The following is a 25,861-nucleotide window of genomic DNA, read 5'->3' as shown; positions in this document are numbered from 1 at the left end:
AATAAAAACCCTTACCATAATTAAATTTCTTATAATAATCTAACTAAAAGAAAAATAAGGAAAACAAATTATATTCTTGAAGCAGTGACTGAACAAGACTTATTTTTCTGAGACTTCAGTAAAATATTCCAATTCAGATTATTATACATTTTAAAAATGAAATTACTATGCAACAAAAATACTGTCAATAAACTACAGAACATAAAGACTATCAATAAAATCCCACCCATTTGATTAAGAATGCTTGGAAAATTATTTTTGTTTCTGCATAGAGCCAGTATATGAAACACTGAGTAGAAGCAATGTCCAAGATTAAGATCATCATGATTAACCTTACTGAATCTCACACACCTTCTTAACTAAGCAAGTCTCATTCTGAGTCATAATAAAATCTGTTGTGCCTAATGACTCTCATGTCCTGGCTATGGGATGGGATCCATAAAGAGGGTATTTCAATTATTAGAGATTTAACTAGCCTTTATTAACACACTTAATTACTTATGGATGTAATCTCACATATACCTAGGAAGCTGACACCCTGCAAACAGGAATCAACCACATGGCATTAACTGGCAGTATCTGAAATTTACCATTTTATTATAAAGGCACAACAGAAATGTTAGCATAGACTTCTGGGAAAATTGGGCCCTTAAGTTTAACATCAATGAACTACCTACTTAAATACAACTATTCCAGGGGTGCCTGGGTGGCTCAGTGGGTTAATGCCTCTGCTTTTAGTTCAGGTCATGATTCCAGGATCCTGGGATAGAGCCCCACATTGGGCTCTCTGCTTGGTGGGGAGCCTGCTCCCTTCCCCCAGTGCCTGTCTCTCTGCCTACTTGTGATCTCTGTCAAATAAATAAATAAAATCTTAAAAAAAATAAATACAACTATTCCAGATATTCCCATAATCACCTTTCACTGAAATGCGTTTTTAACATTCATCCAAAAGTAAAAAATAATTACTACACTTGCTACAGACGTTAATGCTCTAGGAATACTCTCACTGCTCCTAATCTAAAGCTCCATACTGTAGAAGAGAATTCTTTGAAAACTGAATCTCAGGGAAAAATTGCTTTCCCTGAATAGGGGGAAAAAAAAATGCTTAAAAAAAAAAAAAGAAAGAAAAGAAAAGAAAAAGGCTATGATGGGGGCATGCCTGGCCTGCTCAGTTGAGCATGCAACTCTTGATCTCCGGGTCGTGAGTTCAAGCCCCACTGGTAGGAAAAGTTAACCAATAAATAAATAAATAAATAAAATAAATAATAAAAATGTGTGTCAACTACCCTCAAAAAACTAAAAAAAAAATTGAAAAGTAGTTTAAAAAAAGTAGCTATGATGAAAATTACTTTGTGCCCTGCTTTTAATTTTTAGATTCTAGAAAACTAATTTCCTGACACTAATTTTCTATTCATGTAATTATTTTAGTACCTGTGGACCTGTATATAAGTGTACTGAAATACTTTATGGAACAAGGCATGGGATAAATAAATAATACAGCATTTCATTTAATTATTCTTAAGTCTATGAACAGAATGATTAACATCATCATTAAAGAAGAGATCCAAAGACCTGTACCCCTGGGGATAAAAATATATGTTTATAAAAAGTAAAAAATTTAAAAAAAAGAGATCCAAGGAAAAAAGGTGATACATAAAATGTGCAGAAAATAACCAGTAAGACCCCTTATTTTTCTTACTCTATTATACAAAATACACAAATTTCAAAACAATAATGTTAAGGATCTAAGCAAAAAACACACCTGTATATGAAAACCAACCAACAAACCAACAGGTTCCAAACTGTGACCTGAACTTGTATTTTGAAAGAAAAGATACCTTTTCTCAAACAAGGATATCGGAATAATTTTATAATTCCATAATCATCAGCTGTAACTAAAACTTGGCCAATATAATTTCCATCTACTGAATTTATGTCATTGATATCTGAATACTTGGGCCAAATTCCATTTACTTCAAGGCCTGAAACACATGTCCATGAAGCCCAATGAACACCTTTTATTTCTTCTTTGTTTGTTACTTCTTTTCCTCCTAAAAAGAAATCAGAGTCTTAATTAAGAAGTTATTTAATTTTTTCTCAAATAAACTGATAAATTATAAATATCTGATAAATTATACTGATAACATAATAAACTCCAAAATTTAAATATCTTTCTACTATAGTTAAAGGAGAGTATTAGGAATAGGTAGGTGAATATGGTAAGGAAAGAAGAAAGTTAAATGCAAGGAATTAAAAAAAAAAGCTACTGCCAAAATTATACGGAGACACACATTGACTGGATTGTGATATTGCACAGCAGGTTTACTCATCTGGAGAATAAACACCACTATCAAATTCATGCTAGATTAGTCACAATAAGGTAAGTTAGAACAAGTAAAATCTATATATAAAGTGGCAAATCAGCTATTAAATAAGAAACCTAAGAAGATCTAGAGTTGAGAAAAAAAGAAAACTGAAAAGGAGAAAGAAGGAAGAATGAGCAAGGAGTAATACATTCAAGAACAGGAATTTAGGATTCAGTCACTTTTCATTACAGATTATTAATGAAAAACTGTTGGGGAGATATATTAATTTAATTATGTACCTAGTGTTATTAAATAAGTTGTTGTAAAACAGTGACTAATTCATAAGGATCATACTAAATGAAGTACTGAGAGACAATATTTTGATGGTTGCTTTTATTCTTTAAAAAAAATCTTTGATGGAAACTGCTTTCCAAATTTAGTTTGTTAGCTATATTATGGATATTTGCAAAATTTATTTGAGGTAACCACAAAAAATCCCAATTTGTATCAGACATTTTTAGCAATTATATTTAATTAGTTCCACCCATAAAAATGGCATTTTGACTTTCTAATATACACTAGGGCTTTACCGAATACTACTCACATAGCATGGAATTCGACATAAAGTAGACCTGTCTTAGATCCTCCAAGCAAAGTTTTAATTACCAAGGACTAAAATATAAAGAATTTCAATATAATAGGGCAGCCTTATAGAAAAGCTCACAATGCCTGAAATACTAGCTCAGACCTTCTTTAATTTCCTATAATCAAATGTATTTTATACTCTGCTTCTACTCAAATTCTAAAATTAATAGGCAATAAAAAAAATCTACAAATTATATACAATTTATTAGAAACTTTTACCTGGCATTCTATAAAAAAGTCTTTTCCCATTTCCATCATTTGTCTGTAAATATCTACTGTCTGAGGACCAGTCCAGATGAGTGATGAAACTAAGTGATCCAACACATTCCCCCAATTTTTTATAACGTTGCGCAACACCATAGATATCAACTGAGCTGTCATTACACCCAACAGCAAGGTAAGTTCCATCTGGTGAGTATTTTAACTCATGAATTGCCTCCTTCCTATCTTTAATATGTACAACTTCGGTCATATCTCTGTAAGGAAAAAATAATGATAACACATAAAATCAAGTCATTACAGAATTAGTTCAGTTTCAAATGTGCCTAAAATGGCTGGGAGGCTACAAGTATTTACAAATCACAAAGTAAATATACATGAGACAAATATTAATTCAGGAAAAATTACTTTTTCAAACAGAAATATATGAGGACAACATATGCTGAAAGTAAGGGAAAATGCTGAATTTCGGTTAATTAATGTAGTTTAAAGATTAATTCTAAATTTCCAGAGTCATACAATAAAGGAGATATAGTCAACAGATTTTTATGATAAAGCTCCTTTAACTGAGTTTATGAAATATGCTTAATTATAAACACTAAGATCTTCAAATAAATTTTTGTAATGGGACAAATGTACAAAATTATATTCAAGAGATAAAGAGAAAATGAATTGGGGCGCCTGGGTGGCCCAGTGGGTTAAAGCCTTCGGCTCAGGTCATGATCCTAGGGTTCTGGGATCAAGCCCCACATCAGGCTCTCTGCTTGGCAGGGAGCCTGCTTCCTCCTCTCTCTCTGCCTGCCGCTCTGCCTACTTATGATCTCTGTCAAATAAATAAATAAAAATCTTAAAAAAAAAAAAGAAAAGAAAAAAGGAATTTATTTGTATTATTTAAGTAACATGTTTGAATGTTTATCTTTATACAGCCACACTATTTTTATTTCAACCTTTGACCTTTTTTAATACAAATTCTTCCCAGAGATCATGTCAACCAGTAAAGTTAAACACTTTTTTCACTGATGTCTTATACTGCATTTCCAAAATAATGCGGGTATTTGTAAAAGTCATACAAATGGATAAAAACTTAATTTAATACCACTGAATTACCAAAGTTGTCGGGAGTTGGTGGGGAGGAGGTGAAAAGGGAGGCAGTGAGGGAGAAGGGGCAGGAGGAGGTAAGAATTCCCATTTCCACTTAGTGCCAAGAATTTTTTCCACTTAAATTTTGCATTACCACCTGAAATGTTCGATGTAGGTAATTTTTTAGAAGTTTAAATGGATATATCTCAATTTTTAAGGTTCCTAAGTGGACAATTTAAAGCAATCAAACTCAATTTTTTTTTCCAGTAACACCTACTAACAACTGTGTTCTAGTTACATGGGATACAAAGAGGAGCTCATCTTCTGTGAGATGGATAGAAAGTAGTATTGTACTTTAAAATTGATAAAATGTTATGAGTGCTCAAAAGGCATGCGGGAAATTCTATAAGAAATACTGAAAAAGGATTTAGACAGACTAAAAGCAAGAGGGGACCAAGGAAGAATGACATCTATATTTTGAACATAAAACCTGATGGTTTGGCTAAGAATAAAACTTTTTGAAAGGTTTTCCAGGAAGAAGACACAGCATGGAGATGTGCATGTATAAGGCACATTTGGAGAATGGTAGATATCACAATATGGATATAAGACTAAGTGGGAAAAGTAGTGACTTGACGGGGTAGAAGAGAGAAACTATAGACCATGTGTGACAGATGTGACATGTTGCCAAGGAATTTGGGTTTTACCCTGGTGTTAAAGTAAGAGATGAAAATCAGCCTCTTAACTATATAGAAGGGGATAAAAACAAGACAAATAAAGAAAAACCTTTTTCAAAAAAAAGTTTTCCTGATCAATACCACTGTTGCCTCAAGCCCTGCAACTCACAATGTTCTCCATCTAAGCAAAGACTTGTGTAGCTATTTCTACCTTTCCCAGTGATCCCCTCCCTTCACATTTTAATAAAGTCCACACATCTGATTTCCCTTTCTCCATATATATCCATCCACCTATCCATCCATATCTACAAAGAACAAGATTTTTAAGAAAACACCTAAGGCACTATTTGATAGCTTTTACTTTTTATGCCTTCTTTACTGAAGATTTTATCATTCTAATCTTGTTCACAAACATTAACCTAAATGTTCCCTAAAAATTCTTCAGAACTATTTTTTTATATATAGCCTTTTTGCTAGACACTTAATTACTCCCAAGTAATGAGAGAAATAAGTGTGGTTTAAGTCCTTGTTCACCAACACACATACACAGGTATGCACACACAGGTGAACATATACCACAATTCTGATGGGCTCTTTTGTAGTATGTATTATGCTACTATGTCAACATTACAAGTTGTGACTACCTTCTCTCATGAGGAAGTTTGAAAAGCTTATAGGAAAGAAGACTATTTGATGAAAGTGTATTAATTTTTTAAAATTCTCAAGTCTTCTGGAAAACTGCTATGTGAATTCTATGGTTTCTTTAGGAAAGAGAGGGAGGCAGGCCATAGCCTGGGAATATTCATATATTAACAATTTGTGACACATCACAGAAGTGAAAACACAGTGTTGATTACAGCACAGAACAGGAAGACAGTTCCTAGCTGGGAGAGTTAGGGGAGACAGACCAAAAGAAGTAGAATTTAAACTTCATTCTAAGGACTTAATGAGATTTAGCTTAGGAGAGGCCAGGAACTGGGAGGCGAAGGGACCACCTTCCAGCAGAAATGTACGTGAAAGAGCTGGCAGCAACACAAAGTCCTGAAGCTCTACCTGTTGTCAATGAAGTGTAGCTGTACTGACAACAAGCAAAGAGGCTAGAGTGTGAGATGAGTCTGATGAGAGCAGCTGAGGGAAAATCAAAAAGGCCTCACAAATCTTAAGATTTTTGGCCTTAATCTGTGAGTTTATGTTGGGGTAGGATGAATCAATTAAGTCACTTGTATGGTTTGACAGTAATAGACTGAAGTAGCGTAACAGTAGGATTAAGACTAATTAGAAGGCTCCGGACGCCTGGATGGCTCAGTGGGTTAAAGCCTCTGCCTTCTGCTCAGGTCATGGTCCCAGGGTCCTGGGATGGAGCCCCGCATAGGGCTCTCTGCTCAGTGGGGAGCCTGCTTCCCCTTCTCTCTCTGCCTGTCTCTCTGCCTACTTGTGATCTCTCTCTGTCAAATAAATAAAATCTAAAAAAAAAAAAAAAAGACTAATTAGAAGGCTATTACAGATGGTGGGTATTCAGACTTCAGAAAAAAGTGAAATGATTTAAAACATAGAGTATATTGGGCGTCTGGGTGGCTCAGTGGGTTAGGCCGCTGCCTTCGGCTCAGGTCATGATCTCAAGATCCTGGGATCGAGTCCCGCATCGGGCTCTCTGCTCAGCAGGAAGCCTGCTTCCCTCTCTCTCTCTGCCTGCCTCTCTGCCTACTGTGATCTCGCTCTGTCAAATAAATAAATAAAATCTTTAAAGAAAAAAAAAAAACCTTTAAAAAAATAGAGTATATTATAATCTATACTATTATACTATACAATATATAGTCTATGATATTATAATTCTAATATTACAAACATTAATTAAAGTGTTTTGAAAATCAGGCAAGTAAAATCAATAGAATGTAATGGATTGGACATGGTGGGTTAGAGAGAGAGGAAACAACCATAATTCCTAAGTTTCTGGTTGGTACAAGAACCTGGACAATTGTGCCACCCAAAAGAATGTGGCCCACAGACAGAAGATCAGTCCAGGAGGGAGGATCATAAGTTCAGTTTTGGAAATGCTGAATTGCAGATGCCTTTGAGACATCCAAGTGATGTTAAACAACCGGATATATACAACTGGAGTTCAGTGGAGAGATCAGGGCCAGAACTATGTATCTGGGACCATCAGGCTATGAGTGGTAACTGAAGTTAGAAGCAGGATGAGATTACCTAGGGAGAAAACGGAACAAACACTCAGGTCTGAGTTTTTTGGTTTTTTTTTTTTTTAAAGCTCAGGTCTGAGCTTTAAGGTCCTCCGATACTTACTGGTAGGCAGAAGATAAATTAGCCTATAAAGAAAATGGAACCAGGAGAAGTAGGCTGAAAAGCGAAAGAGAACAAATATCCAAAGCCTGGGAAGAGAATGCTCTGAAAAGGAGCAAGTGGTTAAGGGGGTTAAATAGTACTGAGAATCAAGCTAGATGAAAAGTGAAAAATGCTGCCTGGCTTTAGTGACATGGTACAATTAGCAAGAATTTTTCAATATAAAGATGAAGGCAAAAGCTATACTGCATTATGGGTATTAAGTCAATAACTGGAAGAAAACAGTAAATTACATAGTTTTTTGGGAATTTCACTGTGGAAGAGTAGAAATGTGATATAATTAGAGGGGATTTAGGTTTGAGGTAAGCATTTAAGACAGGATATATTTGAGCATGTTTTTTAATTTATTTATTTATTGGGCAACTGAAAATGTCCTACCATTCCTTAAGCTAGAGAAGAAGAATTTCATAAATACATATGCTTGTGAACACACATGGATTTACATCAAAATTTGCTTTGGTTTTTAAGAGAGAGGGCATGATAGTTGCGGTGGGGAGAGTCAAGGGAGAGAGAGATTCTTGAGCAGGCTCTATGCCCAATAGGGCATCTGATCTCACAATGCTGAGATCATGACCTGAGTGGAAATCAAGAGTCGGGTGCATAACCAATTGAGCCACTCAGGCATCCCCACAGCAAAGTTTTTAATAGCTATATAGAATTCAATAGAATGTACTGTACCTATAATTCAACATGAGATTCTCATCTGCTTTAACAGATTTGTTTAACTCTTCTAATTATGTAAACAAATGAGAAAATATGGAGGCATTTTTTTTTTCAAAGAATAAAGCTGCAAATAACAAAAAACCTTTCACCCATTTATAACGGCCTCAAGGTCACCACCAACCCCTTCCACCAATGGCAGTGGATCATTACTAAAAGTCAATACTTCCAAGGAATGGAGGTCAACACCCAAATTCATAGCTCAAAATTTTAGCCATTAATCCACTAAGCATTCTTAAGCCCCAAAGCCAAGGTTTTTGAGTTAACAATTTTTCGAGTCATTTTTTATATATTTAGTACTTAATAAAACTAATATCTGAAATATATAGATGTGTGTGTATATATGTTAAGATGAAAGCAGAGTGAAAATGAAATAGGTAAAAACAATGAGTATTGCAAATTATCACTTAACAGAAATTTACTGTTTCTACCCCAATACCATACCTTACTCTAAGTACAGTGAATGAGCCATCCTTCATTCCAAGGGCAAGATGGATTCCATCTACATTTACAGCTGCACAACGAATTGGTTCTTCCATATTACACCTTGCTATTAGTGCATGATCTACTAGGCTCCATATCCTGTAATATTTAATTAAAATAAAAGAATAATTAACTAATGTATGCTTAAAAATGATGAACTCTATGAGAAGATTTTTGTTAAAATAATCATCTAAGAAAGTAATATAAACATATTTTAACTCTATACTTTCTGGCCAGAAATTCTAATCTATGAGAAAAGGAATACTACTCATACTTTGAAAGATAAGAGTTTATAAAATCTATTTTTTTAAGATTTATTTATTCGAGACAGAGAAAAAGAGTGTGAGTGGGGAGAGGAAGAGAGGGATAGAATTCCAAGCAGACGCCCAGCTGAGTGGGAAGCCCAAGATGGGGCTTGATCCCACGACCCATGAGATCGTGACCTGAGCCAAAACTAAGAGTCGGACACCTAACTGATGAGCCACCCAGTTGCCCCTAGAATCTTTTATTTTTACAACGGTGTAATGACATCAGTTTTTTCCAATCATTTATTTTAGGTGGATGATTTCTACCCTGATCAAAGGGGATATACATACACACACACACACTATATGTAGTGTGTGTGTGTATCTATATAGTGGTATATGGTATATACTATATATTTATATAGAGTCTTTTAATTTAAAAGTAACACTTAAGACTATGCAAATTCAGTTTGTTCCACACTCTGTTAGAAATCTGTAACAGAAAGTAGAAAATGCCAATTGAAAATTAAGAATTATACTTTTAAAGGACAAAGAAAAAAATTTTTTTCATAAAAAAATTTATGAAAGTTAATATTTTGAAGTCATAATAAAAAATATCATATCAAAACTTGTAGAATTCAGGGGCACCTGGGTGGCTCAGTGGGTTAAAGCCTCTGCCTTCGGCTCAGGTCATGATCCCAGGGTCCTGGGATCGAACCCCACAGCAGGCTCTCTGCTCAGCAGGGAGCCTGCTTCCTCCTCTGTGCCTGCTTCTCTGCCTACTTGTGATCTCTGTCAAATAAATAAAATCTTAAAAAAAAAAACCAACTTGTGGAATTCAGCTGAAATAGTACTTAGGAGGAAATTTAAATATAGATAATATAAAAACAAATGCTTCATCTTAATGAACAGATGAACTCCAAGAGGTTAAGAAAAGATTGTCAAAACTAGATTTTCAGGGACACCTGGGTGGCTCAGTTGGTTAAGCAGCTGCCTTCGGCTCAGGTCATGATCCCAGCATCCTGGGATCGAGTCCCACATTGGGCCCCTTGCTCGGCAGGGAGCCTGCCTCTCCCTCTGCCTCTGCCTGCCATTCTGTCTGCCTGTGCTCGCTTTTCTCCCTCTCTCTCTGATAAATAAAATCTAAAAAACAAAAACAAAAACAAAACCTAGATCTTCAAATGTTTTTATAGCAGTCTCTTTTTAAAAAAAATTTTTATGAACATATGATGTATTATTTGCCCCAGGGGTATAGGTCTGTGAATTATCAGGCTTACACATTTCACAGCACTCACCATAGCACATACCCTCCCCAATGTCCATCACACAGCCACCCTATCCCTAATCCCCACCCTCCAGTAACCTTCAGTTTGTTTTGTGAGATTAAGAGTCTCTTATGGTTTGTCTCCCTCCCAATCCCATCTTGTTACATTTTTTCCTTCGCTACCCCCCACAACCCTCTGCCCTGCCTCTCAAATTCCTCCTATCAGAGAGACCATATAATTGTCTTTCTCTGACTTATTTTGCTCAGCATAATACCCTCTAATTCCATTCATGTGGTTGCATATGGCAAGATTTCATTTTGATGGCTGCATAGTATTCCTCTCTCTCTCTCTCTCTCTGTGTGTGTGTGTATACACACATCTTAATCCATTCATCTGTTGATGGACACCTAGGTTCTTTTCATAGTTTGGCTATTGTGGACATTGCTACAGCAGTATCTTTTTTAAAAAATTCTATTTGTTGATTTTTTATATTGTGTTTATAGGTAGGAAATTTGTCAAATTATCTTTTAAAAAATTTATTTTGATTTTCTACATATACAATTACATCAGCAAATGAAATGGTTCTTCCTTTCCAAGTATTTATATATAAATGTATTATAAATATATATTTAGTCTTACTGTACTGACAAAGACTTCCATAGTTAAATAAAATGGTGACAAATACAATGGGGAAAGTGGATATCACTTTTCCTGATTCCAAAGGAAAACTTTCTATATTTCAACAATAAATATATTTACCAAAGACTTTAATGCTCTACCGCAGGGGTCAGCAAACCATAGCCTGTGGCCAAACTGGAACCACTGCTTATTTTTGTACAGTTTGGAAAGCTAAGAACGGTTTTTACATTTTTAAATGGCTGAAAAAAAATAACATTTTGAGACATGAGAGACTTATAGGAAATTAAAATTTCAGTGTCCTTAAATCATGTTTCATGGAAACACAGCCACATTTTTTTGTTTACACATTATCTATGGTTGCTTTCATACCACATAGGCAAAGTACAGTTGTTGAAAAGCTATGGCAAACAGTATGCAACAATCATATCACTTTGCACTGCTTCTTTCACGCACTACAAATTGCAGGGGCACAATTGATAGAATTTCAAGTTCTAGGTGTGTTAACCACATACACATATTGTGTCAAAACGAAAAGAAAAAGAGAAAAGTAAACTTCGAATTTTGCATTTTTAAGGCGTAGTGGAGTATAAATGATAAAGAATTATACTTTTAAATAACCCAAAGAACAAAGAAAAAAAATTTATGAAAGTTAATATTTTGAAGTCATAATAAAAAATATCATATCAAAACTTGTAGAATTGAGGGGCACCTGGGTGGCTCAGTGGGTTAAAGCCTCTGCCTTCGGCTCAGGTCATGATCCCAGGGTCACGGCAGAGTAAAGCACTCTATTTCTTATGCAAGGACAATATAGTTGCCCTACAAAATACAGATATAGATGAACATTACTAGACTAAGCACTCCTTGCAATATCTCTTACAGGAAAGCAATTATCAGAAAAGTTAGAATTTAAGAATTAAAATTAGATGTCAACAAAAGTTAAGTTTCTAAGTGGCATGTTAGCTAAACAAGGAAAGCTACTTATTGGTAATGGCTTAACAATATCATTTTAAATTGCAGTGGCTAAAAAATGTGTCCAGAGAAAATAAATTTAAGATTATTAGCCTTTAAAGTGAGAACAGTTTCTCAAAAAGTTGAGGGTTTGGGGAAAACCACCAACAGTTAATTAAACAAGATAAATAATGTTGAGTGGTTTCCTTGGATTGTGAAGAGTCAACAGACATTACTAGTATTACTCAATTGTTTATTCAAGGAGTCCATGCCAAGTTTGAAGTGATGAAGAATTAGCTTCTATGACTAGTTGGTGTGAAGTAACTATAGCCTAGAATGTTTCCAAAGACATAAGTGAGAAAGAACTAAACTAATTCAATGTAGGGTGGAATTAGATAGTGTTGAAAAACATGGATAGAAAAAAATGGCCTAGGCAACTTTACAAATACTGTAAAAATGTAAGGTTTTTAAAAAGCCTATGATTATTCATTGTATTATACTTCAACAAGTATTTTGAAAACAAAACAAAACACAAAACTGAATGTTTACGAACCAATAATGTTAATGATGAACTTCATCTGATTTGGGGGATATAACCATTGTTAGTTCTGAAGTTTTGTCAGGAATAGAAGTTCAAAAACCTGACTTGCTGTACCACACAGCAGTTAATGGCTTAAAAGTAGTAAAATCTTATTATGCCTTGCTGATCTCAAAGTCAAGAATGAAATTCTTCTGAACATAACTGCCCTTAACAATTAGTAGCTTTGGAACTTAGCTTTCATGCATGTTTGATATTGTGTCTTAATGAATTCAATCTAAAACTATTAGGCAAGAGCAGCACTTACATGTAAAACTTACACTGTGGTAGTTATCTGGACAAGAACTAATGCTGGTTTTTTGTTTTGTTTTGTTTTGTTTTGTTTTAATTTATCCATTTGACACACAGAGAAAGAGCGCACAAGCAGGGGGAGCAGCATGCAGAGGGAGAGGGAGAAGCAGCCTGAGGCAGGACTTGATCCCAGAATCCTGGGATCATGACCCAGGCCCAAGGCAGACCCAGGTGCCCCAGGACTAATGCTGTTTAAATAACAACATCAAGCAGTTTTACACTACTCTTCCTGTGCTACTGAAACTTGAAATGAGATTTCTATTCCCACACAAATTTGCAGGGTATTATTTTTTTCAGAGCCCAATGTTCTAGTAGAGTGTGCTGACCTACTCTCGTGGATGGGCCCTGGATCTTGACATCTGCCCCCTTGCCCTAAAAGAAAGCCACAAACAACACCCAATTTTACTCAAAGGTAGAAAAATGCCCCCAGGGCAAAGTGGCATTGGCCCATTGGTGCTCCTAAATTCCCATTTTCTTTCACAATTTGGCTAGTAGATCATTAATATTTTGACAGTTCTTTGAAGATTTTATATTTTAACCAGCATTTTTAGTTGTTTTTAATGTGAGTTCCTTCCAAATTACTCGCTCACCAAGAGCAGAAACAGAAGTCTGATGAATTACTTTTTAAAAGATCAGTTGCCTTTTTTTCAACAGCTATGCAGCAACTGGTAATAGCATTCTCCTAAAACGAAATCTAAGATAGTTCCTAGCAGAGCACATGGGTTAAGTGTGGGCCCACACTAAATTTCCAGGTGGACACAGAACTATGGCATCTCTCATCCCCATAAAACTGAGTAGCACAATGACAGAACAGAACACTGTTCTGTTGACAGAACAATGACAATCAGTCATGACTGATTAACATATCATGTTAATGATATGCTTGACTGACATATCATTATGTCAGTCAATGACATAATGATGACTGATTAACATATCATTTATGTTATGTTATGTTATCCCACCTCATTTCTTGAAGTAAATTAAAAAAATAATAATAAATCCATTAGGATACAGAAGCATATATTAAAAACTTTTTTTTAACTTTGCAGAAGATTTTTGATAGAAAGCTCAGAAGTCATAAAAGAAAATATTAAGTTCATAAAAAAAATAACAGCAAAAAAGTTTTGTGTGGCAAAAAGCAATGAAAGAAAGAAAGAAAAAGAAATTGGTGAAAATTATTTGCAACTTACATCAGAAAGAGTTAATATCCATAACATAAAAAACCTGCTAAAAACAAAGGAGGAAATAATCTATAACCCTACAAAAAATGGCAAGAAATGTGAATAGATCATACAAAGCATCCCAGGGAGCCAACTATGTTTTAAACTAGTAAATGGCAAAGAAACACTTTCTTGTTTTCCTGTACAAACTTCACCCAGGATAAGCAAATGGCTGATGAAGAGAAATTCTTTTTATAGGAATATGACAGCTAACAAATGAAGATGAGTGAAGTTAAAATACCACTATATGAAACTCTTAATAAAAGATCTAGGTCACGGGCTCTTGACAGGAGCAATACTGTCCCAAAGGGGGCTAAAAATTAGTTCTCAGGAATGAAAATTAGTTCTCAGGAATGAAAATTTTAAATATTATAATGCTTTGTAACTCTCTCGGGCCATAGTACAAAAACAAATATGTATTTTTTTTGTGGTGAGCTATATCATTTACTTGAAATTTCATGTGAAGGGGATGTGATTTGGGAAAAAATTATCTAAAAATTCTCATTAGAAAAGCAATAATTATAAAAAAGGTTAAGAAACACTCATCTAGATAATAACCATCAATAGCTGCTAATATGATTTTAAAAAGAGATTACATGTTAGATATCATCAAACAGAGATACACATTACCATCAGGAAATATTCTTGCTGAAAATTCATAACTGCATCTCATCAAATCTCTAGATCTACTTATCAGTTTATACAATACAGGGAAAAGAGAATGTATTAAAATACATGGAGGTGCAACTAGCCAAATCCAGAATATGGGGAACTCTGGAGGACGAATACTTAGCTTCTTCAACAATAAAATTATAAGAAAAAAAAGGGGGTAAGGAGGAAGGAAGCTACAGAATACAAGATTTAAAGGACACATCAACAAATGCTGTATATGCACATTCTTTGGAGCGTAACTCAAAGAAGCCAAAGGAATGCTGTGTGAAAACAGTACTGTGGTGACATTTAAAGTTACCTTTTACACAAAACATTTACAGATAAAATGGTGGAAAAAAAAATGACAAAGTGTATAAAATATCCAAACACATATAACTGACCAGCAGTTCTTAAAATTTAGTGTATATCACCTTCACTTAGAAGATTTATCAAACCACAAATTCATGAATTTCTGATACTTGGTCCTGGATAACGCATGAGAATTTGCATTTCTTACAAGGAATATTGATGCTGCTGGTACAGGAACCACACTGAGAACCACTATCATAGACAATGTGCTAATTTCTATAAAATGTAGACAAATATTAGATCATATTTTAAAGTAATTAGAGAAAGAACAAGGAACTAACAGAAAACAGCAAAAGAGCTTCACCAGACAGATCAGAGAAAACGAAATACAAATGTCCTCTAACCATATGTAAACATACTCAACATATCTCAACAGGAGAGAAAAGCACATTTTCACAATATAACAGGAAATCACTTTTTAATAGATTTTATTTATTTGACAGAGAGGGACTGGTATGTGAATGAGTTTGTAGTAATCATTTTGCTCTGTATATGTACATCAGAACATTATGGTAAAGACCACATTATGTTGTACACTTTAAACATATATAGTTGTTACTAAAAAATAAAAGTAAAAAGTAAAAATTTGGTAAGTACCAAGGAAAAAGTGAAATTAATTTGAATATGTCCAAAATATTATCAATTAATACATCAATATAAAATTATATCAATAGAAATAAATAAATAAAAATTATCAAGGAGATAGTTTACATTTTTGTTTCCCATGCCAATTCTTCACTTACCACACACCTCATTTCAGATTAGCCACGTTTCAGATGCTCATGTGGCCAGTGGCTATTGTGCTGGACAAAGCAGGAATATACTATTGGGAGCTATACCATTTACTTAATGTATTTCATGCCCACTACATATTTTTATATCACTTTTAAATGGATCTATTTTTAAATTTTTTTAAAGATTTTATTTATATATTTGACAGAGACACAGCAAGAGAGGGAGCACAAGCAGGTGGAGTGGGAGAAGCAGGCTTCCCATCAAGCAGGGAGCCCAATGCAGGGCTTGATCATGACCTGAGCCAAAGGCAGACACTTAACGACTGAGCCACCCAGGTGCCCCAGGAAATCACTTACCTTTTGGGGTAATAATCAGGGCTGCCAAGGGTATGGGAAAATAGGCACTGTTATGCATTGCTGACAGGTGTATAAATTGTTACTACCTTTCTATAAAGCATTATCTAACAAAATTTAAAATGCATATATCATTTGACTACTCAGAAGTTACCAAAGAGATATGCACATTTACACATTTATATAATAGCACAGATAAAAGAATATTCATTGTAAACATTGTATTTAATAGTATAAAACTGGAAAAACCTAAAGTCTCATCAATAATGGACTAGGAAGATAGTAAAATAGGAGAATTCTGAGGTCACTTCCTGCCATGTATACCTGGAAGCAAGAGTTACATACAATGCACATCACTCTGAAAACAACCTTAAGATGAGCAGAACAGATGAACTACAGCCAACAACACAAAGAAGCAGCCAAAATGAGAAGGGCTGGAGGACAAGAGATGTGGTCAGATACCACAGCCCCAGCATAAGGACCCACAAGCAGGAGGACATACAGAGGTCCACCCTGAGGAAAAAGGGGATCAAACCCCACATTAGGTACTCTAGGCCCTAGGTACCTACACTGGAAAGATGAGCTCCTATAATGTCTGGCTTTGAAAATAAGCAGGGCGTGACTCCAACAGCTTTGAAAATCAGCAAGACTTAACTCGGAAGAGCCAGAGAGTTACTGGGACTCTTAAGACAGCTCTTAAAGGGACCAGCACACTTTATCGCCTGATCAGAGACCCAGTGAAGCAGCAGTAGTTTGAAAAGTCTCTCCAAAAGAGATTAACTTTAGGGTGCATGTTAGAGGGGCAGTAATCTGTAGGAGTCTTCTCTGGTAATGGAAGTACTAGCAGGTACCATTCTCTTGCCCTCCTTAAGCCTAGCTGACATCCTGTATTTATCTTGCAAGTACTACTTGCCCTGAAGTGGGCTTGCCCTAATGACCTACCTCACCCAACCTACCTGCCCTGGCAAATGCCTCTCCAAATTGACTCCCACTCCACCACACCTGGTGAATAGCCTCAGTCAGCGCTGATGTCTCCCCAAAGTGACAACCACCCTGCCACACCTGGCAGCCTAGGACAAGTGCCCCTCCAAAATGAATCTTGCACCAGGAAAGGGGGCCAGCCCCACCTACCAGCATTCCCACATCAGTTGTGGCCCAATCACAAGAGGTTGCACACAGCTCAGGGGCACCTGGTTCTAGTAACCAGGGTAGATTACACTACTGGGCTCTGCAGGACACCGTACTTAAGGCCACTGTGTAGACCAGGAAATATAGATGAACTACCTAATATATAAACACAGGGAGTCAGATAAAGTAAGACAAAGGAATAGGACTATGTGCCAAATAAAAGAATGAGACAAAACCTCAGAAAAAGAACAAAATGGAAGAAAACAATCTTCCTGACAGAGTGTTCAAACTAATGGCTGTAAAAATGAGCACCAGACTGGATGAACTTATTGAGAACGTCAACAAGGAGAAAATATAAAGAAAAAACAACCAGAGCTGAAGAACACAGTAACTGAAAAAACAAAACACAAAACGAAACAAAACAAACAAACAAAACCCAAACCTAAAGGAAAGCAAGAGCAGATCAGAGGATGAAGAAGAAAGGATCAATAATCTGGAAGATCAGTAATCTGGGTCATGGAAACCACCCAAGCTGAAAAGCAAAAAAGAAAAAAAGAGTTTTTAAAAAATGAAGACAGGTTAAGGACCCCTGCAACATCAAGCATACTAACATCTGCATTACAGGGGCCCCAAAAGGAGAAGAAAGAGAGTAAAGGGCAGAAGACTTGCTTGAAATAATAGTTGAAAACTCCTTTAACCCAAGTAAAAAAACAGACATCCAGGTCAAGGAAGCAGAGAGTGTCCCAGACAAGTTGAACCCAAGAAGTGTATACCAAGACACATAATAATTAAAATGGCAAAAGTTAAAACAAGAGGGAATCTTAAAAGCAGTAAGAGAAAACCAACTAGTTAAATACAGGAGAAATCCCATAAGGAAATTAGTTGACTTTTCAGCAGAAACTTTGCAGGCCAGAAGAGAATGGCATGATACATTCAAAATGTTGAAAGGAAGAAACCCAAAGCCAAGAATAATCTGCCAGGCAAGATTATTATTCAGAACTGAAGAGAGAAAGAGTTACACAGACAAACAAAAGTTAAAGGAGTTCATTACCACTAAGCCAGCCTTACAAGAAAGGTTAAGGGACTTCCTTAAGCAGAAAAGACCATGACCAGACAAATATTATGAAACAAAAAATTTTCACTGGTAAAAAGCAAACACAAAATAAAGGTAAGATACCAATCATTTATAAAGCTAATAAAAGGGTTAAAAGATAAAAGTAGTAAAATCAATTTTATCTACAAAAATTAGGTAAGGGACACATAGAATAGAAAGATGTAAAATATGACATCACACACAAAATACAAAAGGGGAAATAAATATGAAGTGCTTTTATTTATCTCTTAAGTAGGCTCCACACCCAACCTAGAGCCCAACTTAGGGCTTGACCTTACAACCCTGAGATCAAGACCTGAGCTGACACTGAGTCTGACGTTAATCAACTGAGACACCCATGCACACTTGTAGTGCTTTTAGAATAGGTTCAAACTTAAGTGGCCCCCAACTTAATATATGGTGCTATATATTAAGACACTATATTCAAATCTCATGGTAACCACAAACCAAAGCCTGTAATAGATACACAAAAGATAACAAAAAAAGGAATCTAAGCATAATACTAAAGAAAGTTATCAAACCACATGCGAAGAGAGCAAGAGAAAAAGAGGACAGAGAAGAACTAAAAACAACCAAATAACAATTAACAAAATGGCAATAAGTACATACCTATGAATAATTATGTTTTAATTTTTATTTTCATTTCAGTATAGTTAACACACAGTGTTGTATTCGCTTCAGGTGCACAATATAGTGATTCAACAATTCCATATATTACTCAGTGCTCATCCAAGATAACTGTACTCTTAATCCCATTCACCTATTTCACCCATTCCCCCCATCCACCTCCCCTCTGGTAACCATATGTTCTCTATAGTTAAGAGTCTATTTTTGGTTTGTCTTTTTTTTCCCCCTCACTTTGTTAATTTTTTTTTCTTAAATTCCACATACAAGTGAAAGCACATGGTATCCGTCTTTCTCTGATTCGCTTATTTTGTTTAGCGTTATAGTCTATAGATTCATCCATGTTGTTGCAAATGGCACTGTCTCATTTTTTATGGCTGAATAATATTCTATTGTATGTACATACCACTTCTTATCCATTCATCTATTGATGTACACACTTAGGTAGCTTCCATAACTTGGCCATTGTAAATAATGTGACAATAATAACAAAGGAGTGCCCATATCCCCATAAATTAGTGTCTTTTTAATTCTTTGGGTAAATACCCAGCAGTGCAATTACTAGATAGTAGGGTAATTTATTTTTTTCAGGAACCTCCACATTGCTTTCCACAGTAGCGGCAGCAGTTCGCATTCCCAGGGCACAAGGGCTCTTATTTCTCCACATCCTTGTCAACACTTGTTTCTTTTATTTTAGCCATTCTGACAGCTGTGAGATGATATCTCATTGTCGTTTTCATTTGCGTTGCCCTGATGATGAGTGATGCTGAGCATCTTTTTCATGTGTCTGTTGGCCACCTAGATGTCTTCTTGGAGAAATGTCTGTTCACATCTCTTGCCTATTTTTTAACTGCATTATTTTTTTCCTTGATGAGTTGTAGGATTTCTTTATATATATTAGATACTAGCCCTTTAATGAATATGCTATTTGCAGATATCTTCTCCCACTCATTAGGTAGTCTTTTAGTTTTTTTCATTGTTTCCTTTGCTGGGCAGAAGCTCTTTATTTTGATATAGTCACAATAGCTTATTTTTGCTTTTGTTTCCCTTGCCTCAGGAGACATATCTAGAAAGATGTTGTGGCCAATATTAGAGAAATTACTGCCTGTACGCTCTTCTAGGATATTTATAATTTCAGGTCTTACATTTAGGACTTTAACCTATTTTGAGTTTGTTTCTGTGTGTGGTATAAGAAAGCAGTTTCATTATTTACATGTCACTGTCCAGTTTTCCCATCACCATTTGTTGAAGAGACTTTTTCCCCATAGTATATTCTTGCCTCCTTGATTGAAGATAAATTGATCATATAACTGAGGGTTTATTTCTGGGCTTTCTACTCTGTTCCACTGATGTGTCTATTTTTGTGCCAGGAACATACTGTATTGATTCCTATGGATTTACAATATAACTTGAAGTCCAGAATTGAGATAGCTCCAGTTTTTTCTTTTTCAAGATTGCTTTGGGTATTTGGGTTCTTTTGTGGTTCCATAAAAATTTTAGGATTATTTACGCTAATTCTGTGAAAAATGCTGTTGTTATCTATATAGGGGTTACATTAAATCTGTAGATTAGTTTGGGTAGTATAAACATTTTAACAATATTTGTTCTTCTAATCAACAAGCATGGAATGTCTTTCTATTTCTTTGTGTCACCTTCAATTTCTTTTATCCAGGTTTTATAGTTTTCAGAGTAGCAGTCGCTCACCTCTTTGGTTAAGATTATTCCTTTTATTGTTTTTGGTACAATTGTAAATTTACAATTTTCTATATATAATATCATGTCATCTGCGAAGAGTGGAAGTTTTACTTCTTCCTTACCAATATGGATCCCTTTTATTCCTTTCTCTTGTGTGATTCCTGTCTAGGACTTCCAGTTCTATGTTGAATAAAAGTGGTGAGTGTGAACATCCTTGTCTTGTTCCTGACCTTAGGGGAAAAGCTCTGTTTTTCCCCATTGAGTATGATGTTAGCTTGGGTTTTTCATATATGGTCTTCATTATGTTGAAGTATGTTCCCTCTAAGCCCACTCAGAGTTTCCATTACGAATGGATGTTCTACTTTGTCAAATGCTTTTTCTGTATCTATTAAAATAGATGCAGATCTTCTGTTATTTATCCTGTTATTGATGTGATTTATCACATTGATTTGCAAATACGGAATCACCCTTGCAACCCAGGAATAAACCCCACCTGACTATGGTGAATGATTTTTTTAATGTATTATTGGATTTGGAATGCTAATATTTTATTCAGGATTATTACACCTGTGTTCACTAGAGATACTAGCCTGTTTGTGGACTTTTTACATGGTTTTGGTACAAGGGTAATGCTGGCCTCACTGAATGAATTTGGAAGTTTTCTTTACTGTAATACTTTTTTGGAAAAGTTTGAGAAGAATAGGCATTAACTCCTCTTTAAGTGTTTGCTGAATTCACTTGTGAAGCCTCTAGACTTTTGTTTGTTGGGTGTTTTTGGATTACTGATTCAATTTCACTGGTGATCAGTCTGTTCAAATTTTCTATTTCTTCTGTTTCAGTTTGGTAAGTTTCATGTTTCCAGGAATTTATCCATTTTTTCTATAGTGTCCAGTTTGTTGGCATATTATTTTTCATACTATTCTCTTATAATCTTTCAAATTCCTGTGGTGTCTGTTTTTACCTCTCCTCTTTCATTTCTGATGTTGAGTATTTTTTTTTTTTTGATGAGTCTGGCTGGAGGTTTATCAATTAATTTTTTTTAAGACTTTATTTATTTGCCAGACAGAGATCACAAGTAGGCAGTGAGGCAGGCAGGGGGGGGGGGGCGGAGCAGGCTCCCTGCTGAGCAGAGAGCCCGATGTGGGGCTCTATCCCAGGACCTTTAATCCTCTGAGCCACCCAGGTGCCCCTCAATTCTGTTAATTTTTTCAAAGAACCAACTCCTGGTTTCACTGATCCATTCTACTGTTTCTTTAATTTCTGTATCATTTATTTCTGCTCTAATCTTTGTCATTTCCTTATTTTTACTGGATTTGAGTTGTGTTTTTCTCTAACTCCTTTAGGAGTATGGGTAGATTGAGTCTTTTCTTGCTTCTTGAAGTAGGCCTATATTGTTGTAAGCGTCCCTCTTAAAATTGCTTTTGCTGCAGCCCAAAGGCTTTGGACCATTGTGTTTTCATTTTCATTTCTCTCAATGAATTTTTAAATTTGTTCTTTGATTTCTTGGCTGACCCATTTTTTTTTAAACTTCCAAGATTTTATTTAAATTCAAGTTAGTTAACATATAGTGTAGTATTGGTTTCAGCGAACTCAGTGATTTAGTTGAGTTACATATAACATCCAGTGCTCATCACAAGTGTCCTCCTTAATGCCCATCACCAATTTAACCCATCCACTGACCCACCTCCTCTCCAGCAACCCTCAGTTTTGTTCTCTATAGTTAAGAGTCTCTTATGGTTTGCTTCCTTCTGTGTGTGTGTGTGTGTGTGTGTTTTAAGATTTTAATTATTTATTTATTTGACAGAGATCACAAGTAGGCAGAGAGGCAGGCAGAGAGAGAGGAAAGAAAGCAGGCTCCCCACTGAGCAGAGAGCCCGATGTGGAGCTCGATCCCAGAACCCTGGGATCATGACCTGAGCAGAAGGCAGAGGCTTTAACCTACTAAGCCACCCAGGTGCCCCCTTCTCTGTTTTTATCTTATTTTACTCTTCCTTCTTTTCCTTTACATTCATCTATTTTTTTTTAATTCCACTTGAGTAAAATCATATGGTATTTGTCTTTCTCTGACTTATTTCGCTTAATATATTTTTGTTCTATCCACATTGTTGCAAATGAAAAATTTCATTCTTTTTGATGGCTGAGTAATATTCCTGTGTATTTGTATGTGTAGATATGTATGTATATGTGATATATATATATATCACATATACACACACACACACGCACACACATATATTTTTTATCCATTCATCAGTCGATGGAGATGTGGGCTCTTGACATAATTTGGCTGTTTTTGATAGTGCTGCTATAAACACTGGGTGCTTATACCCTTTCAAATCAGTATTTTTGTATCCTTTGGATAAATACCTAGTAATGCAAATGCTGGGTCACAGGGAAGTTCATACTTTTAACTTTTTGAGGACCCTATATACTGTTTTCCAGAGTAACTGCACCAGTTTGTGAAGAATATAGTCAAAATTGTAATAACTCTGTGTGGTGACAGAGGATAACTATAGCCATTGTGGAGAACATCTTGTAAAGTATATTAATTGTTGAATCACTATGTTGTACATCTGAAACTAATGTAATACTGTATGTCAACTATAATTTTAAAAAAATGATTCAGTCGAATAAATTACAGTATATCCATGCAATGGAATTTTTTAAACAATTTTATTTTATTTGACAGAGAGAGAGATCACAAGTAGGCAGAGAGGCAGGCAGAGAGAGGGGTAAGCAGGCTCCCTGCTGAGCAGAAATCCTGATGCAGGGCTTGATCCCAGGACCCTGAGATCATGACCTGAGCCAAAGGCAGAGGCTTTAACCTACTGTGCCACCGAGGCGCCCCTGCAACGGAATTTTTTAAAAGATTTTTATTTGAGAGAGAAAAAGTGTTTAAGTGTGGTGGGAGGGCAGATGGAGAAGCAGACTCCCCACTGAGCAGGGAGTCCGACATGGGGCATGATCCCAGGATCATGACCTGTGCTAAAGGTGGACACTTAACTGACTGAGCCATATAAAATTCCATATAATATTCCATGAGACATTCCATACAGTGGAATATTATATGGTTATTAAAGAGGCAGAAATAGCTGGGCACATTTTGCTATGTAGCTAACTCCAACTTTTTAAGAGAAAAAAATCTTATCAGCTGTTAATTCTACTAAGTACCTATTAATTATGTTCATTTGTTATATTTTAAGCTGTTAATATTTAAATTGAAGTTTTTTTATTCAGTTTTTGTTATGTTTCTCTAAGGACAAATTCCAGCCTATGAAATTACATTTTAATTTGCTTACCTGACTGAACGATCATCACTTCCAGTCACAGCCAAAGGTTTTGTAGGATGGACAGCAAGTGCCCAAAGTTCACCTTCACAATGTCCTTGCATAATTAGGAAAGGTTTATTTCTTTCATGCACCACAATTTCAAAAATTTCACTGTCCTGTGTTCCAACTAGAATATGGTCACCTCGCCAACAAACACTCCTCACAGACAACCCTAATCAAAAGTAAATTGTATTTAAGATAAATCTGTTATCATGCCAATCTGCTAAATCAATTTAATTTCTGTACCTTTTATACCTTAGATGCAAGATAAAAGTAATCTGCAAGTCTTTGATCCACACATTTTCTTCAATTATGCAGGTTGTTTGCTATATGGAATGATACGTCCACATAGCAAATGATATGATATACCCAATTTCTACGCATCCTTCAGGACATACATTCTTCTTACTTCTTAGAAAATTTCAGTTATAGTCTGACCACTTCTTCAGCCAAGGTCTTATAACACAGTCTCCACAATACAAACAGTAACTATTCAGGAAATACCTTTACAGAATTGTATTATTTTTTCTTATAATAATCTGACTTTTCATGTGTCTACATTTCACTTCTTCCATCTACTCATAAAATCATTAGAAAGAGAGACTTCTACTCTTTCTACATATTCCACAATCCCTTTTGTAGCCTCAGGAAAGCTAGTGCTTCTGTTTTCTCATCTGTATAATGTGGCCAACATAAAGGTGCTGTGGACTTCACAATGTTCTTGTGAGGGCCAAATAAGAAAAAGTGTCAAATTATTTTGCAGACTTTAAGGTACAATAATGCTCAGCAAAACTAATGAAAATAACATAACAGTTAACATTTACTGGATGATTATTATGTCCCAGGCACTTTTAAAACATTTTATATATATTAAATTAGCTCATTTAATCCTATGAGATAGTTTTTCTCACTTATAGATGAGATTAAATATGTGGCCCAAGGTCACACACCTAGTAAGTGACTGAAATAAGGCTTAAACACAGACCTCTGCAACTTCCAATCCTATTCCTATACAAGTGAATAAAAGGTTTCTTAATAGTGATTCTGTTCTATTATATCAATTTTTTAAATCCCCAAAGAAGAAAATCTCCCAATTGTTGACAAATTTGGATGAAAAAAACAAAACAAAACACACCTATATGAATTTAAATCATCCTGAACAAAATCTTCTCCATACCTCAACACACTTTATTTTCAACAGTTGCTAAATACTTACATTTGACATTCTAATAGTAAAATATTTTCAAAATCCAAGGTTACCTAAGCAAGCACTTGTCACATCTCTAAGTTCCATCATAATAAGCATTAGATATACAAAAGAATCCTTGTCATAACAGTAAACATAGACTGTCTTTAGGCAAATTCACCTCTCAATAAAGGGAGTGCAATTAAAAGCACACAATATATGAGGGCAAATTTGAGTCTCATTTATATTTACAAAACATAAATTTATATTTATTAAAAGAAACAGACAATCTTGGCTATATTTAGAATTTGCCTAGTAGTGAGACATTTGTTTTGTTATTACCTTTATATCCCTGGTCTGTTTCCCTGAGATCAATCACAGTAATCGGTTTAAAAGTTAAATCCCAAAGACGAATACAGCCATCTCTGCCACCAGTAGCAAAGCCTTCTTCACAAGCATTCATACTAAAAATTCCTGCCTAACAGAGAAAAAAAGTAATTTAACAATATATTCTCATTAAGAAAATCTGTGTGTAGGTAGAAACACACTTTAAAAGAGTTTGATATGACATCGGAATATCAGAAAACACAAATTATATATATATATATATATACACACACACACACACACACACACATATGAAAACAATATATGGTCCATGACATGGGCATAATGTAAAGTTAAACCTACACCACATATAAATATGAATTATAGACATAAAATTCTAAAGTTTTTATTTATTTGACAGAGATCACAAGTCGGGAGAGAGGCAGGCAGAGAGAGAGGAGGAGCAAGCTCCCTGCTGAGCAGAGAGCAGATGCGGATGTGGGGCTCAATCCCAGGATCCTGGGATCATGACCTGAACTGAAGGCAGAGGCTTTAACCCACTGAGCCACCCAGGCGCCCTTAGACATAAAATCTTAAATGTAAGAAATAAGTATGTTAAAAAAGAACACTTACATAACTTTGAACTATGAGAG

General features: G+C 35.3%; 1 protein-coding gene across 3 annotated transcripts in view; it reads right to left on the bottom strand.

Moving 5' to 3' along the window:
- Window positions 1-25,861, bottom strand: part of EML5 (EMAP like 5) — a 177,834-nt gene that overhangs the window by 106,859 nt on the left and 45,114 nt on the right. For all 3 annotated transcript variants that reach the window (XM_059182578.1, XM_059182580.1, XM_059182579.1), the window contains 5 exons: window positions 25,224-25,359; window positions 23,666-23,867; window positions 8,450-8,587; window positions 3,171-3,427; window positions 1,839-2,051 (listed from right to left, as the gene is read on the bottom strand). In XM_059182578.1, the coding sequence (XP_059038561.1) occupies window positions 1,839-2,051; window positions 3,171-3,427; window positions 8,450-8,587; window positions 23,666-23,867; window positions 25,224-25,359 (946 nt within the window). The remainder of the gene's footprint in view (window positions 1-1,838; window positions 2,052-3,170; window positions 3,428-8,449; window positions 8,588-23,665; window positions 23,868-25,223; window positions 25,360-25,861) is intronic.

Source organism: Mustela lutreola, chromosome 7 (assembly GCF_030435805.1).
Source record: "Mustela lutreola isolate mMusLut2 chromosome 7, mMusLut2.pri, whole genome shotgun sequence".
NCBI lineage: Eukaryota > Metazoa > Chordata > Mammalia > Carnivora > Mustelidae > Mustela > Mustela lutreola.
This window is presented reverse-complemented; position numbering and strand designations above follow the sequence as displayed.